Raw genomic sequence first — 16,285 nt, forward strand, 5'->3', positions numbered from 1 at the left:
ATGCTGGTGTTCTAAACTTTCCTTTTCCTCTGGGAGAAAAAAAAACAAAAACAAACTTTTTACCACCATTTAGGCCACTTTAGGTAATGAAACTCCAATCACCAAACTGCATTTTTTTTTTTTGTTTGTTTTTAGCAAAAATAAGCGTGGTATGCAGTCTCCGACAGATGCCACATTCGGGCCCTTTGGGAAAACCAAAATCCGCAGCATTCCCAGACATGGATGAGGGCACTTCAGTACTAAAAGCAACCTCAGTGTTTGGATGTGCTACGTAGCTCCTGGTGCGGAGGCAGGAATTATGGAAATGAGGACGCGGGTGGGAGGCAGTAGGGACTTCATTCTTCAAATATCAGTCTCCTTGACTATTTTTCAAAATAGTCAAAAGCACAGTCAAAAGCACACTCAAAAGCACAGTCCCGGGAGAAGAGGTCACAGATAAGAAAGGATCGCTAAACTAGAAGTGGCCAGGGAGGAGGATGTGAGGGCGGGGGTTCAAGGTCACCCGCTAGGAGGCCGCAGGGCTGCTACTCAAACCCGAGCCCCGACTGGGAGCGCGTAGTTTTCGCCAATATCCGGCAGCTAGAGGTCCGCAAAGGCGCCGAGAGCCTGAGGGCTAATCAGGTGGCAGGGCTCACGGGGATCCGGCACCTGCGGACAGGCGCGTGCACTGTCGGCGGCGGCGCGCCCCGCTTGTCCCGCCCCTCGGGGCTCCTCCCCCAGGTGCCTGCGTGCGCCGGGAGCGCGCGCGTCGGCCCCGCCTCGTCCTCTCCGAAGCCCGCCCTCAGGTGCGCTCTGCAGAAGGCGGGGCGTGGCTTGGACACCACTAGGGACCCACGCGGGCGCGCGGGACCGAGCGGCGGGGGCGCGCTCTCGCAGTCGCGACCGCGCCCTCACACACACATTTCCGAGCTCCGTCACTCGCGCGGTCTCCACAGACTGAGCGTGTCGGGGCCTGTCGGCTCTGCGGCTGCGGCTGCGGCCCTGAGGTGAGGAGCGGGCTGAGGGCCCGGGCGCTGTAGGCCTGTCAGTGAGAGAGGCCGGAGGTGGAGCGGGGGGGGGGCGCGGTGGCGGAGGGTCAGTGGCGTGAGGGCTGGACTCGGGGTCTGAGGAGTGGGTGCAGCGGCCCGGAGCGGGCAGGAGCGGCCAGCGGAGGGACGTCGCAGACCCCCCGCACGTCCGAGCGAGCGCTGCTTGCCTGCGTAGTGGGTGCCGCGGAGCCCCCGGGATGGGGGCGTGTGGACTCCCGGGGACACTGGGGACCGGGTCGGGTCCCGGGATCACCGCGACGCCGCAGTGGGCGGGATGTGGGCCATCTCCATCATCAGGTCCGTCTTTAGGGAGAAGGAAAAATGTAGAAGTCAGTGTCCCTCGCAGGAGCTGGATGGCCAGCACTCGCTTTCCCTGGGGGGGGCGGGAGTCGAAGTGTGTTGAAGGGAATTGGGGTGAGAAAATGCTGAGTTCTCTCTCCTGCGTCGGGTGAGGGGAGCACCCTGACCCCCGAGACACAAAGAGCAGCGCCTGGCGCAGACACGTCTCGGGGCCGCAGAGCCGGGCGGGCTGCGGGCGTCGGGCTGGCGAGACGCTCGGCGGCGCGGGCACGGCTTCCCCCGGGCTCGAGGCTTGAAAAACAAGTCTGCAAAAATCAAACATATCTGCGTGTACTTGTAGTTGAGGAATTTCTAAGGGGAGAAGAGTATTTGTCGGACGCCAGCTCCCAGCCAGGCTCAGGTACACCTCCTTGGGTTCTTGTGTGAGGTTGGAGGTGTCTAGACCAGATTTGCAGACGTGGGAGTAAAAAAAGGTAGAGCCTCAGCTCCGATCAGTTTAGGGATGTCTGACTCTTAATTCTGGTGCTTTATTTACTTTATTTTGTGTCTGTCCAGAGATCGATATTATATATTGTTAGGGAAGATTCCATAGGAGAGAACATTATTAGTGCAGCTAGGACTTTGGGCGTATTTGCGTTAAAATCAGACTTTAAAGAGACATTGATCCTTGAATGTTTGCTGTGTAAGTGCGTGTGCTGTTGAAGGAGTAAAACTTCAAAGGGGGTTTAATACAGGGAAATTTTGCATTCAAGATAAGACCAAACTTATTAATTAATAAGTTACAAACTTGTGAGTGTCGTTTATATTCCATGTACTATTCTTTGTGGCAAGAATACCAAGATAAATGCAATTTATAATCTCCATCCTTGAGTTTGAGAGAGTGATTATATAAAAGAGTTTCATAATATTCTACTAAATCATAATCATTATGAGTGGGTGATTTAATTGGATTAAAAATAAAAAGCACGAGCTTTTAGGAATTTATTATATATAAGAAAAGTTATGAGATGACTTGTCATATGAATGCTATTGAAAGTTAATTCCTTCAACAAGGAACACTTATAAAATTCACGATAAATTTTATCAACAATTAGTTTTTGTTTTATTTTCACACTACCTTCATAAATTTTCAAACATTAGAGAAGAAAGCATTTATAATGTATCTCCTGTTAAGTTCAAGGACTTATTTTGTAAACTGAGAAGCCAGTAATGTAGCAGGCCTGTTAAGTTAAAGGGCTTATATAAATTGAGAAGCCAGTAATGCAACTGGGTAGGAATTTCTCTAAAGTCTTGTGCCAGATAGCTTCTTAACCTCTCCTTCCAATAAATAAATCTTAATTCAAAAGTAGCTAATACCAGATTGCATTTAAGCTTTTGTGGTTCAGAGTTCTAATGAAAACAGTCTTCAATTTAGGCTGAGATGGCACATTGTTAAAATATACAATATTCCTTCAGGCACAGATGTAGGTTAAGTGGATAGAAAGAGTAGTGAGAGATTTGGGAAATTTCTTTTGATTGCTTCTGTTTTCTCAATGTAGTAGAAATCAAAGTTATAATCTGGGAATGATGCAACCAATAGAAGTTTAGGAGGTTTGAAGATTGGGCTTGTGAATGGATGAGTGAAATATGATTTCCAGGAAATTAAAACAATTACTCTTAAGTGTAAAAGTGCAACAGAGGAAATAGAGGGTGCTGGCTGTGGGTGCACAAAATAAGGGCATCTCATTTTGCATACCCAATTACAATCCATTTCCAGTGTCTGTCCTCACAGTGTCATCAAGGGCGTATACCAGTTCCATTTGCCCCATTTCATTTTGCCTTATGCCTCTGCCATATTGCAGGTATCTCTCTTCTTTACATAAGTCAATCCCTTTGGGAAATCTAGCTTTTCCATGGCTTTTTCTCTGCCTGGAAATTCTGTTTCAGTTTTTTTCTAAATATTATCTATCCTGCAAAGATAGAATAAAACTTTCTGAAAATCTATCAAAGATACTAAGAAAGTGATTGATCACATCTCTTACCAGGATGAATCTGAACATCAGGATGACTCAGTCTCTTTATTTTATAGGCTGTAATCCTAATTCATTCCTCATAGTGTTTAAATTGGATCTGTACATGTAAAAATGAATTAAAATTTAAAGGCTATTTTACCTGCTATGTAACAATGGGATTGTTTATTCTACAAATTTTTAGTGCCTTCTCAGTGCTGTGTTGTGATTTGTTTTATTAATTAGAAATATTTTACAGAGATATGGTAACATTAGACAAGTGACTGATTTTTTTTTAAGAGGGAAGATTTTTAAGAAAAAACATTGCTTTGAATGGGCCAGAACTAATGATGGGACTGTTTTATAGATTTTTAAAAATCAAGACTATGTATTTTGAACTTTCTTTTGTCATTTCATTTTCTATTCTTTATTTTTTCCTTAATTGCATTGCTCTTTTTTTTCATGAATATGATACTCTCTATTATTCCTTTGTAGATATTAGTTATTCTGTTTTTAGGTATAGTAGTGATCAATATGTATAATTACTTGCCATCTTCCAGGTACCATTTTGGGTTTTATATGTGTTAGTTCTTTTAGTCATTTTAACAACCCAGAGAAGTGGGCATTGTTATTACTCTATTTTACAGATGACAAAACTGAGGCACAAAAAGTTAAATAACTTGTCCAGGGTCTCACAGCTAGAAGTGGCAAAGGCAGGATTCATATTTAGTCATTTTGGCTCTAGAAGTTATTCTCTTTTTTTCTTTTTCTTCTCTCTCTCTCTCTCTCTCTCTCTCTCTCTCTCTCTCTCTCTTTTCTTTCTTTTTCTTTTCAGTACTGGAATGGAATCCAGGGTGCTCTATCTCTCAGCTACACCCTCAGCCCATTTTTCAGATTTTCTCAGTTTGAGAAAGGGTCTCACTAAATTGCTGAGGCTGGCCTCATATTTGCAGTCTTCGTGCCTTAGCCTCCTGGATCACCACTTGGCCTGGCCAGAAGTCACATTCTTAACCTCTATACTGTACCACTTCAAATATTACCATTAGTTTCTGCGTTTGTTGATTTTGGTGCCTTTTATATTGGTTAAAATGCTTTTGGTTGCAAGAAGTATAATTTGATTGTAGAGGTTTAGTGAAAATGCAAATATACTGGGGAGAAAATGGGACATTTCATATATCTCAAGGAATAAAAATCAAGTTTTGAGCATAGTATTGCCCATCAGGAGAAAGTTTTAATGATGCAATGTATGTTTACCTCAGTGTTCTCTCCATTTTCCATACTACTGGGGAAACTCTGACCATTGTAGATCAATAGTAGTGGTAGAAGTAGAGGAGGTAGTAGTGAGTGGGTCTGGTGTGTGGGGAGTCAAATTTAGTTCTGTTTTAAAAGGCTCTTGTGAACCTACTTCAGATTCATGAGCTTCAGACAAGGCCATTGGCAACTCAACCTCAAGTTCAGAGAACAGTTCTCAAGGAAGTAAAAATATTATGACTCCATCAGCTATTCTATGAGGGATCTATTACCTAAACATGAAAATTTAAGCATTTAGCATTCAATTTGAATTAATAATTCAGTAGTATCTACTAAATCAATATGTTTTGGCAGTCAACTCTAGAATGTTGATGCTGCATTGGTTAGTGTTTCTGTGTTTGTATTATAGCAAATCATGTTTGTGATTTTTCTTCCTTCTTTTCTTTCTCTCTTTTTTTTGGCCTAGAGATGGTTATCAGTCCACTCTTAACTGCCTTTGTTTTGTTGTTTTTAATTTCCTCATTTAGTATTTTATAATATGTTGAATTCTTTAATCACATTTTTATTACAGGGTACATATTGAAAAAAATAGAAAAACGCATAAATAAAGCAAAAGTTTTCTATAATTCCATTGTTAACATAAAAATATCTTTCTAGTCTTCTGGGCATATAAATAAGCCAACTTTAATTGCATATATTTACTTTTTTAGAGAAGAAAAACTCTCTCTAAAAAGTTGCTTGCTTTTTTGTCTAGGTAGAGACAGCTAACAAGATTGGAACAGATTGTCCTTGTTTTGGAGAGGAATCATATCATCGGCATCCACTAGGTAGGATAATATAAAACAAGGCAGTACTAATTGCTGTGGAAGAAGGTTTTACAGGACTTTTTTATATTTCCCCCAAGGTGCCCTTTCAACACCTCTTGGTATGCAGAGATGCTGGGTTACTAGAGTGGGCAAATTAGAATAGGGACCATGGAGATTGTAGTTAAGACTCTGGCCACTTCTCTTTTGAGTCAACCTATGATGAAACCACTTTGAAGAATTGAGATATCTCCAAAAGAGTTCCATGGGCAGAAAGAGTTCCAAAGGCCTTCAGACAGGGTAAACATACACTAGAAGAGGGATAGGACTTTGGATAGGATAATGATTTAGATCATAAAGTTTTTTTTTTAATATTTATTTTTTAGTTGTAGTTGGACACAATACCTTTATTTTATATATTTTTATGTGGTGCTGAGGATCAAACCCAGGGCCTTACACATACTAGATGAGCGCTCTACTGCTGAGCCACAACCCCAGCCCCTAAAGTTTTGTTTTTTAAAAATAATTTTTTGAGGTGAAATTTATTTATACCGCACCAAAGTAAAACCCCTCACCAATTAGGCAGTTTTTTTCCCATTCTCTTCTTCCCTAGTTTCTGGCAACCACCATGGATTTTTCTATTCTAGAAATTTCACATAAATGGAAATTGTATAATATTTGATATTTTTGTCTGACCTTTTGACTTAACATAATATTTTGGAGGTTCATCTACATGATTGCATATATCAGTACTTCATTCCTTGGTGACTGAATAATATTTAATTATGTATATTTGTCACAAATTTTTAATTTTTGGTACTGGGTATTGAACCCAGGGGCTCTAACACTGAACCACATCCCTAGTCCTTTCTATTTTTCATTTTGAGGTAGGTCTCTCTAAGTTGCTTAAGGTCTTGTTAAGTTGCTGAGGTTAGCCTCCAAATTGTCATTCTCCTGCCTCAGCCTCCCAAGCTACTGTGATTATATACATGTGCTACCATGCCCAGCTTACATGTCAGAATTTATCCATTTATCTGTTGATAGGTATTTGGACCATTTCTACCTTTTTGCTACTATGTGTGATGCTGCTATGAACATGTGTGAACATATACTCCTTTGAATTCCTATTTTGAGTTCTTTGGAATATATACCTAGGACTGAACTTGAGGCTCATACAACTTTTCAAGGAACTGCCAAGCTATATGAATATATGAGTATTTCAGTTTTCTGTAATTTCTTATAGGAAATCTACTCTCATTCAGATCATTATTCTCTTATAGGTTGGCTACATCATTCTCTGACTGCTCTCAAGAATTTTCATCGTCTTTAATTTTGAGCAATTTGATTGTAATGTGTATATGCATGGATTTTCTTCAGTTGACCTTTTTGGGATTCACCAAGCACCTTGAAACCTGTAGTTTGATATCTCTTGCCAAATTTGGGACATTTTCAGATTAATTCTTTATTTCTGTTTTTAGCATTACCATTTTCTTCTCTTGTAACTATGCTTATATGAAATTTAGTAGTTCTTTATTCAAAGGACTATGTTAATTTTTTGAAAATCTTATTTTCTGGGGCTGGGGTTGTAGCTCAATGGTAGAGTGCTTGTCTAGCATGCACAAGGCACTCGGTTTGATCCTCATCACCACATAAATGTAAAATAAAGATATTGTGTCCACCTAAAAGCTAAAAAATAAATATTAAAAAAAATCTTATTTTCTCTTTGATGTTCAGATTGGGTCTTGCCTTCTCTCAGACCCCTCCCCTCCTTTGCTTTTCCTGTCTTCCTATACCCTTCCTTCCTTCTGTCTCTTTCTCTCTCTCTCTCTGGAACTGGGAATTGAACTTGCTTGCTAGGTAAGTGGTATACCACTCTATATCTCCAGCTCTTCTTTTTATTTAATTTAATTTTATTTTGAGACAGGGTTACCCAGGCTGGCCTTCAGCTTGTCCTTCCTCACCCTCCTGGGTAGCTTCAGTGTGTGTCATGGCATCCAACTTCAAAGTGGGAGTTTTTTATTGATCAGTTTTTAAGTTCACTAATTTTTTTTAACCTCCATTCTGTTTTTGAACCCACTTCATGAGTATTATTTATTTTTTACTGTGTTTTTCTGTTCTAAAATTTTCATTTGGTTTTGCTTTAGGTTTGCTTCCATTTCTTTCTTGAGATTTTTCTATTCAGTTTTTTTCAAGAGTGTTTACCATTTCTTACCAAAGCATTTGTTAGTTACCTAAAGTTTTTACCAGATAATTTCCAAATCTGCATCATTTTGACATTGGCATCTGTTATTTTTCTTATAGTTGTTCTTATATACATACATCATTTGCCAAGAAATTTTGATTTGTTTGAACTGTGGGCTTTGTTTAATCCTGTTGCAGTTGGCAGGGTGTGGTTTTTTTTTTTTTTTTTTTTTTAGAGAGAGAGAATTTTAATATTTATTTATTTTTTTAGTTTTCGGCGGACACAACATCTTTGTATGTGGTGCTGAGGATCGAACCTGGGCCGCACGCATGCCAGGCGAGCGTGCTACCGCTTGAGCCACATCCCCAGCCCCGCAGGGTGTGTTCTTATGTTGTCCATCAGAAAAATCAAAAAAAGGCGCACCTGGGACAGGAGCAAGGCTCTTTATTCATTTTTTTTTCTGTTTTTATTAGTGTATTATAGTTTTATTAGTGAATTATACATAAAAGTGGGGTTCAATCTGAATTTATACTGTGCTCTATTTCAGTCTTGTACGTCCTCATTGCCTCCTCTCTTCCTTTCCCCTTGTCTGTTTCCTTTGCTCTATTGGTTGTCTGTTTATTCATTTTTTAAATTGGTGCATTTTAGTTATATATGAAATTCCCACACATTGTGATACATTTATACATACATATAATATAATTTGGTCAACATGATTCCCCATTTCTTCCCCTTTTCCTCTCTTCCTATCTTTCTACCTCTTGACCTCCCTTCTAGTTTTGGGTCTCCCCCTCTTTTTCCTAACTTCCATATATGAGAGAAAACTTTGACCCTTGACTTTTTGATCCTGGCTTTCTTCAGTTCCATCTGTTTATAAGAAAATGAGAATTTCATTCTTCTTTATGACAGTATAATTCACTGTGTATATATATATATATGTGTGTGTGTGTGTGTGTGTGTGTGTGTCATAATTTCTTTATCCATTTGTCTAATGACAGTTACCTAGGCTGGTTCCATAACTTGGCTTTTGTGGATTGTACTGCTGGTTGGTATGCTGATTTTAGTTCTTTAGGATAAATACCAAGGAGTGGGCTAGCTGGGTCATATGGTAGTTCTATTTCTAGTCTTTTGAGGAATCTCTATACTGCTTTCCAAAGTGATTGTACCAATTTTTAGTCCAACCAACAATATATGACCCTTTAACCCACATTTTCACCTGTAATTACCATTATTTTTATTCTTGATGATTACCATTCTATGGTAAGATGAAATCTCACTGTAGATTTGATTTGCATCACCCTGATTGCTAGAGATGTTGAACATTTTTTCATGTATTTTTTGGCTATTTGTATTTCTTCTTTTGAGATTCTCTTCTTATGCTCAGCATAAAGGAGATGACACGGGATAAATCCCAGGCTAATTTAGTGGACAAATGCATACAGCTTTTATGGCATCTATGTAGTAGACAGGGTCCTGGTCTCTGTGTCATCACATATAGAGGTGATTGCACTTGTGGTCTTCTTCATCATGCTTCTTCATGTGACACATATCTACCATCTTAAGTCTCTACCTTGGGTGTGATTTTTTTGTTTGTTTGTTTGTTTATTTATGTGGTGCTGAGAATTGAACCCAGGTGCCTCACATGCACTAGGCAAGTGCTTACCACTGAGCCACAACCCCAGTCTCGGGTGTACTTTTTACTATGCTAATAAAGCAAAAGTAACTGGGTTACTTTATTTTATGCTTGCATTTGCCCCTTACCACCTGGAGGTGCACCTGGGAAAGTCCCTAATATTATTTTCAGAACAGGGCAGACAGACCATTGTCTTGTCCCAGTGCTTTTGATTTTAGTGACCTTGTCAGCTCTGGCTTCTTGGTATTTCTGCTGACCACATAGTCTCAGAAGACTGAGCTGACCTCCTGACTTCCCAACCCCAGACTCCCGTTTTTATCTTAATTCAATGGCCTTGAAGATGGCTTACATTTTTAATTCCTAGTTTTCTGTTAACCCTGTAAGTCTGAGACTAGGTTGGCCCTGAGAGATTTGATTTCCTTAATTTTAAGGAGTCCCTTTTTTTTTTTTTTCCTTCATCTCCCAAGGGGTGGAGATCCTTGACCATCTCACTATGGGGAATGTTGATCTTTTGTTTTAGTAGCTGTCAACCCAGTTAGGTTCAGGTAGTAAGTCTCCACTCATAGTCTTTAAACTGTGATGGTTATTTCAGTTTAGTTTATAAAACGTTTGCAGTGTGGTTTGGATCTGTCCTGTGTGTGCCTCCCAGTGACTGGTCTTTGTCAGTTTAGTTCCTCTAGTCTTTGTTAATGCACATAGGATGAGAACCATGTATGCCCAGCTTGGGAGTTAATGTAGGAGGTAAAAAACAACTTTTTTGGGTGCTTTCTTCAGCTTTTCTTTTATTTGACCTCTCTGCTACTGTTTTTCCGGTAGCTTCTCTTTGCATTCTCCACACAGAAAGTCTCATTGTGCCACACATTTCTGCAACTATAACTACTACATCCAGGGCTTAGTGACAAGAGGTAGAGAAGAAAAGAATGGGAATTGCCCCAGCTCTCTGGGAGCCATAGCTGCACATGGAGATGAAGGTTCCACTGCCTCAGAGTTTTGGCTCATTAGCTTTCATTAGTGTATTCTGGCACTGCTACCATGGTATTACTTGGGGATGGGACATAGGCAAAGACAGAAAAGAATAAAAAAAACCTTGGTATTTCTGCTTTTTCTTTTATCATTAAGACTAAATTTTCCCATTTCTCCTTCTGGAACTTGCTCTGTGGCATGGTGCTCACTTCAGTGTTCATTTTGGAGGATTACAAGGAGAAAAAGTGGTAAGCTCCCTGCTGGTTTGTTTGGTGGTATTTCAATTTCTGGTCATTCCTGGTGCTACTTACTTTTTACTTTTGACCATCCTCAAATTGGTGCTTCATGTATTCTTTCCAGGTAGGAGGGACAGCTTAAAATATGCTTAACTTCATTTTACTTGGGACTGAAATCACCTGTTTTTGCCGTTAAAAATGACTTGTGTGCTGAGGATACAGCTCAGTTGGTAGAGTGCTTGCCTTACATGCACAAGGCCCTGGGTTCAATCCCCAGCAATATAAAAAAAATAAAAATAAAAATAAAAAAGACTTATGCTTTACTGTGTGGTTCCAAGATTTGCTTGCTTATTTGTTTTCTCTGTTAATAGGCTTGACCAGAAAACATGGCCACTGCAATTAGGGAGGTGGGAGTTTGGAGACAGACCAGAACACTTCTATTGAAGAATTATCTAATTAAATGCAGGACTAAAAAAAGTAGTGTTCAGGTAAGTTAAAATACTCTTTCTTATGCCTTGTTGTAGTTTATTTTGTTTTGATATTTGCCATTTTTAAGAGATAATTTTGCTGGATACATTTTTATTATAATTTCTTTTTGCTGTCTGCATTTGCTTGCAAAGTAAAAGCCATAAAAGAAAAACTGAATTATCTAGTGCTCCTAAATATGAAACATTATTATTAAATTTAATTTCTAACATCAGTTCTTAATTTTGAACTTAAGTGCATTTCTCAACATTCACAACCTACTTTTTCACAGATAACTTTGCAGAACATTATTCCACAACATTATTCTCCACACCCTTCCATTTTATACACTCTAGATTGAATTGCCCTAAAATACTAAAATTATGTCACAGCTTTGTACTGGAGCATGCATTACTTTTGCTAAAAGAAAGAAAGAACTCTAGCTAACCATTTAGTAATAATTTGAAAGGGTGGAAATGTCTTCTTCTGAAACTAGAAGAACAATTAAACAGAAAGGTGAAATAATAGTTCATGCCTGTTAAAGCTGACCATAAAATTTGAGTATAATTTTAGTAGTATAAATTTAGGCTTTATTAAAGTATGATTTATAATTCAGAATCTAAGACATTTTTGTGGTGATTCTTATAGGGATGTTTGGTAAGTACTTAAAATTATGAGTAAATAATTTATTATATTTTATATCAGTGACCTAAGATAGTTAAATATTGCATTTATATCACTTTAATTTATTATGTGACTTGAGTTTTAAAATGTTTCAGCAAAACTGAATGTAAAAGAAAAATCACCTACTATGTCTACTGGATTTGTTGAGATGCTCAATACAGTAATTCTTTTAGTGTAGAACTGCTTTTACTTTTTGTACAGAAGAAGGGATTACCAAATTCTTCGTTTTTTTCTTGTTTATATTATGTGCATACAAATCTTGAAGTTTTTTGCTGCCAGTGTTATATTTTATAATGCTTTGTTTCTTTTATTATAGGAAATACTTTTTCCATTATTTTTTTTATTTTGGTTAATATTAATAAGCATGATGCATCCAAATAAGAAATATGAAGAAGTGCCTGATATAGAACTTAATCCTATGGATAAATCTATCCTTTCTAATCTAATTCTTGGATATACTCCAGTGACTAATATTACAAGCAACATCATGCAGAGAGTGTCTACTGACCACCTTCCTGATGGTATTGTGATCTTATATATGTATTCTATGACATAAAGTGGATTCAATATTTATTGGCTTGCTTTACTAGCATTCTTTAAACTCTTAGAGATGTATTCTCCCAACAAGTATATTGTTACAAAAATAATTCTACTGCCTTATGTTTCTTGTGAAACATTATTGTTGATATGTATTTTATGTATTTTCATATTTTAAATTGAATTCTTAGACATTTGTAAAATAATTTAAGAATATTTGTATAACATAAAAGATTAGAAGTAATATTTTACTTTGATTCTGACTCATAATTGAGAAGCTAGAAATGGCAATATTTTCAGATTGCCATGCCTGTTTATGGAGGTATATGGTATAAACTGAATAAGCACTTCATTTTGAAAACTATGACTGTGGCTAAGTATTTAGATCTGTTTTATATCTCACAAAGAAGTGGACTAGGAAATAGTGTAAGCAATGACATTGTAGTGAGTTTTTTGTTGTTTTGTTTGGGGGTGTTTTTTTTTCTGGGATTGAAACCTGGGGCACTTAACACCAAGCCATATCCCCACCCTTTTTATTTTTTATTTTGAGACAGAGTCTCACTAAATTGCTTAGGGCATTGCTAAGTTGCTGAGGCTGGATTCTAAACATGAGATCCTCTTGCCTCAGATTCCTAAGTCATTGTGATTAAAGGCATGGGCCACTGTGCTAGGTTCTAGTGAGTTTTTAAGTAGCTCTGAGGGAACCTAGAGCAAGAACTGGAGAAAGTGAGGGAAATGTTTATACTAAATGTTTTACACTGTAATGATTAAACAATTAAATGCTGAACTATAGAAAATAACAGTCTAGCATTTTTTTAGTTTCATATAAGATAGTTGTAATCAACTTCTAGTATGTATTATCACATATTGAGTATGTCACTGAGTAGATGACATGAGTTAGTAAGGAACCAAATAACTCCATTTTTTTTTGCAGATTATTGTTATTGAATATTTTTATCAAACATATCTTGTTGGTATATTATGTATTCACTGGGATACCATTATTCACATATATATATACACACACACACACACACACACACACACGCACGCACGCACACACACATACTTTTAAAGTTCTATCTTTTAACAATAGAACTATCTGAAAATGAGTTATATACACATATGTGGTAACACAACTCATAGGATGTTGAACTAACTTCCTCTTTATTCAAGTCAATTCTGGAGTTTCATATCTAGTTTACAAGTCTAGAAAATCATGTTAATTAACATTTAAGTAATACTTAATAATTTACAAAGCACCTTCGTGTTTGTTACTTCACTTGGTCTTCACAGCAACCCTATGTGATTAACTGGGTGTGGTGGATGAGAACAGTAAAGTTTGGAGAGTTATTTAAATACTTTTATGTGTTTACACAGCTAATGAATGATGAATTTATGTACTGATTCTGTGTTCTTTCCATTTTACTACATATTTTGGAGCTTCTGAATTGAAGTTACTTGTAAACAAAACTGCAAGAAGATATTTTAAATTTATTTCTTCTAAGAAAGGAATAAGAAATATTGGGTTTAAGTGGCAATTTTTATTCAAAGAACAGTTGTATCATAGTTACTAAAATACATACCTAACTTCTGAGAAGGATTAGAGGACTGTCTTCATGAGAAGAATTATTTAAATTAAAAATATCCTTTCATTTATCAAGGAATTATGTGTTGGTTTTACTTTCAGGTAGATAAATGACCTGCATTTTTACAATTTTACTGCTTTTGGAAGTTTTAAATTTCAAAATCTGAGTAAGTCTCCTCCTGGTCAGTGGACTTTAAAAAGTGGAAATGACAACAAAACTCTTCAGTATTATAGTTTAGTACAATTCTTAGAGAAATAATCTCTTGATAAAATTTTCTACATATTGTTTTTTACTATGCTTTATTGTACTCATAACTTACACAGTATACTGATAGTTTATGTAATAATAGGACAACTTAATGCCAATAAAATTCAATTATTCTTTTACTCTTTGATATTATTAGTATTATCTTTATTTTCTAAGAGGTTAGAGAATAAAACAAATGTGCTTATAAAATATTCCATTCATCAAATATAATTATAAAATTGATATACATAGTAAACCATTTTAATTCATGAATTAACTGTATTGTTAATATTTGTAGTCATAATTACAGAAGAATATGCAAACGAAAAAGAAATGCTAGCATCCAGTCTTTCTAAGCCCAGCAACTTTGTAGGTGTGGTTTTCAAAGACTTCATGTCCTACGAACTTCGCTTTTTTCCTGATGTGATTCCAGTATCTTCTATTTATATGGATTCAAGAGGTAAATAGCCCTAAATTGTCATTGAAATACAAGAAATGTATGGCCTTGCTGTTTGCAGTATATATATGCACAATTTGATGGGCTCCAACATTGATATTTTCAGCTGTGCTTATTTGTTCATATAGGAACACTCAAGTGTAGCATAAAGTGTGTGTGTGTGTGTGTGTGTGTGTACACACATATATATGTGTATATATATACATTTATCAATTATAGTATAAAACAAAATTATATCTTATAAGACTTTGTAAATCTGTATTTGTTTCCCTATGTCATTGTTTTTACTCATGTTATGGTTCAAATCCTTAAGATTTCCCATTAATAAAGTCACTGTGCTAAGTACTGAATTTGTGACTTTATAGAAAATTCTTGTTTCTGTTGTCTTAATCTGGACTTCACTGTGTATCTGGAGGTGCGCTGAAACAAAGTTATTATGAATGACTATCTTAAAATAAAAAAGTTGACCTATTTTAACTATATTTACTTTTTTTATGTTTACATTTAATGTCTCTCCTTACATTTTTATTCACTTACCTTTCAGTATCCTAACACATGTAACTGTTTTATTTCCACATTTCAAATAAACAGTCCTAGATTATTTGCTTTTGAAGGACAGTAGAAGCATATTGTTTTTAGTTCTGTAGAGATTGATTATGTTTCTTTGTTAACTCTCCATATGTCACCTTTAGAAGAAAGCACTTACATATGTTGAACACAATATTATGTCTTATATTTTTCTCCTTATAGCTGGCTGTTCAAAATCGTGTGAGGCTGCTCAGTATTGGTCCTCTGGGTTCACTGTTTTACAGGCATCCATAGATGCCGCTATTATACAGGTGAATATGATAATAGCAGAAAACTAAATCATATTTTATTAATACCTTCATAAATCTTTACAATTGAATTTGGTCAGATTGCTGCCAATATATATAATATATAACTTGCAAATAAGTTCTTTAAGAAAAAAGATATAGTGGAAGTTATATTTTCTGATTTAATACTTTTTGAAGCTACTTTAATGTGATATTTTTAAACAAAGGATTCAGCATACTATATATTCATGTTATATCATTATTGACCATAGATAATATTTATGAAATGCTTTTAGACTCTCGCTGGAATATAAATAACTTAGTTTAAAGAAAGTGACTATCTTTGTTATTTTAGTCATAATTGCAGATTTTATTTTTTATTTAACAACATTTGTCATATTTAACACTACTTTTGAATTATGTTCTAATATTATCCCATTTAGCATTTAACAAATCTATGAGATTGGTGCTATTATCTTGATTTTAATGTGAAACTGAAATATAGGGATATTAAGTAACTTGTCAAAACTCAGCAGCAAAGTAGAAATTCAAATTATGGGATTATTTTTGGTAAAAGGTATTGATCCCAGGAACACTTGACCACTGAGTTGCATTCCCTAGACCTTTGTATTTTATTTTTTATTTTGTGACAGGGTCTTCCTAAGTTGCTAAGGGCCTAAGTTGATGAAACTGATTTTGAATATGCAATCCTTTTACCTTAGTCCCCCAAGTAGCTGAGATTGTAGGCATGTGCCACTGCACGGGGCTAAGCTATGGCTTTTTGACTCCTAAATATGAGCATTAATACTATATTTTGCTGCTGCTAGGATTGTGTATAAATGTTTGAATTATTCTAAAGACAGGCTTGGACCTGATTTAGCATTTTACATTTTAGCAGAAGAACTAGACATGAAATTTATTTTAAAAAAAATCTTAAAATTTTGTGTCTGTGTTAGATAGCAGTATGATGCAATTTTTTTAGTTAGAAATCGAATTGTTAGGGCTGGGAATGTAACTCAGTGGTTGAGTATTTGCCTAGCCTATCTAAAGCCCTAAGTTCAATGCCTAGCAGTTAAAACAAGCCCAAAATAATTCATTGTTAGAATTA

At 36.6% G+C, this 16,285-nt stretch overlaps 1 protein-coding gene across 4 annotated transcripts in view; it reads left to right on the top strand.

Annotated features, from left to right (window-relative positions):
* The first annotated feature begins 843 nt into the window (after positions 1-843).
* Positions 844-16,285, top strand: part of Abca5 (ATP binding cassette subfamily A member 5) — a 77,507-nt gene continuing 62,065 nt past the window's right edge. Inside the window, exons 1-7 of one of the 4 annotated variants that reach the window (XM_078041790.1) lie at positions 844-986; positions 5,322-5,394; positions 7,823-7,930; positions 10,756-10,872; positions 11,850-12,054; positions 14,204-14,365; positions 15,113-15,201. In XM_078041790.1, the coding sequence (XP_077897916.1) occupies positions 10,771-10,872; positions 11,850-12,054; positions 14,204-14,365; positions 15,113-15,201 (558 nt within the window). In that variant the 5' untranslated portion in view covers positions 844-986; positions 5,322-5,394; positions 7,823-7,930; positions 10,756-10,770. Of the gene's footprint in view, positions 987-5,321; positions 5,395-7,822; positions 7,931-10,362; positions 10,397-10,755; positions 10,873-11,849; positions 12,055-14,203; positions 14,366-15,112; positions 15,202-16,285 lie in introns of those variants that run through there. The other 3 variants (XM_021728439.3, XM_013359933.4, XM_040268524.2) reach the window with 3 other exon arrangements.

The sequence above is a fragment of the Ictidomys tridecemlineatus genome, chromosome 3 (assembly GCF_052094955.1).
Source record: "Ictidomys tridecemlineatus isolate mIctTri1 chromosome 3, mIctTri1.hap1, whole genome shotgun sequence".
In the NCBI taxonomy this organism is placed as follows: domain Eukaryota; kingdom Metazoa; phylum Chordata; class Mammalia; order Rodentia; family Sciuridae; genus Ictidomys; species Ictidomys tridecemlineatus.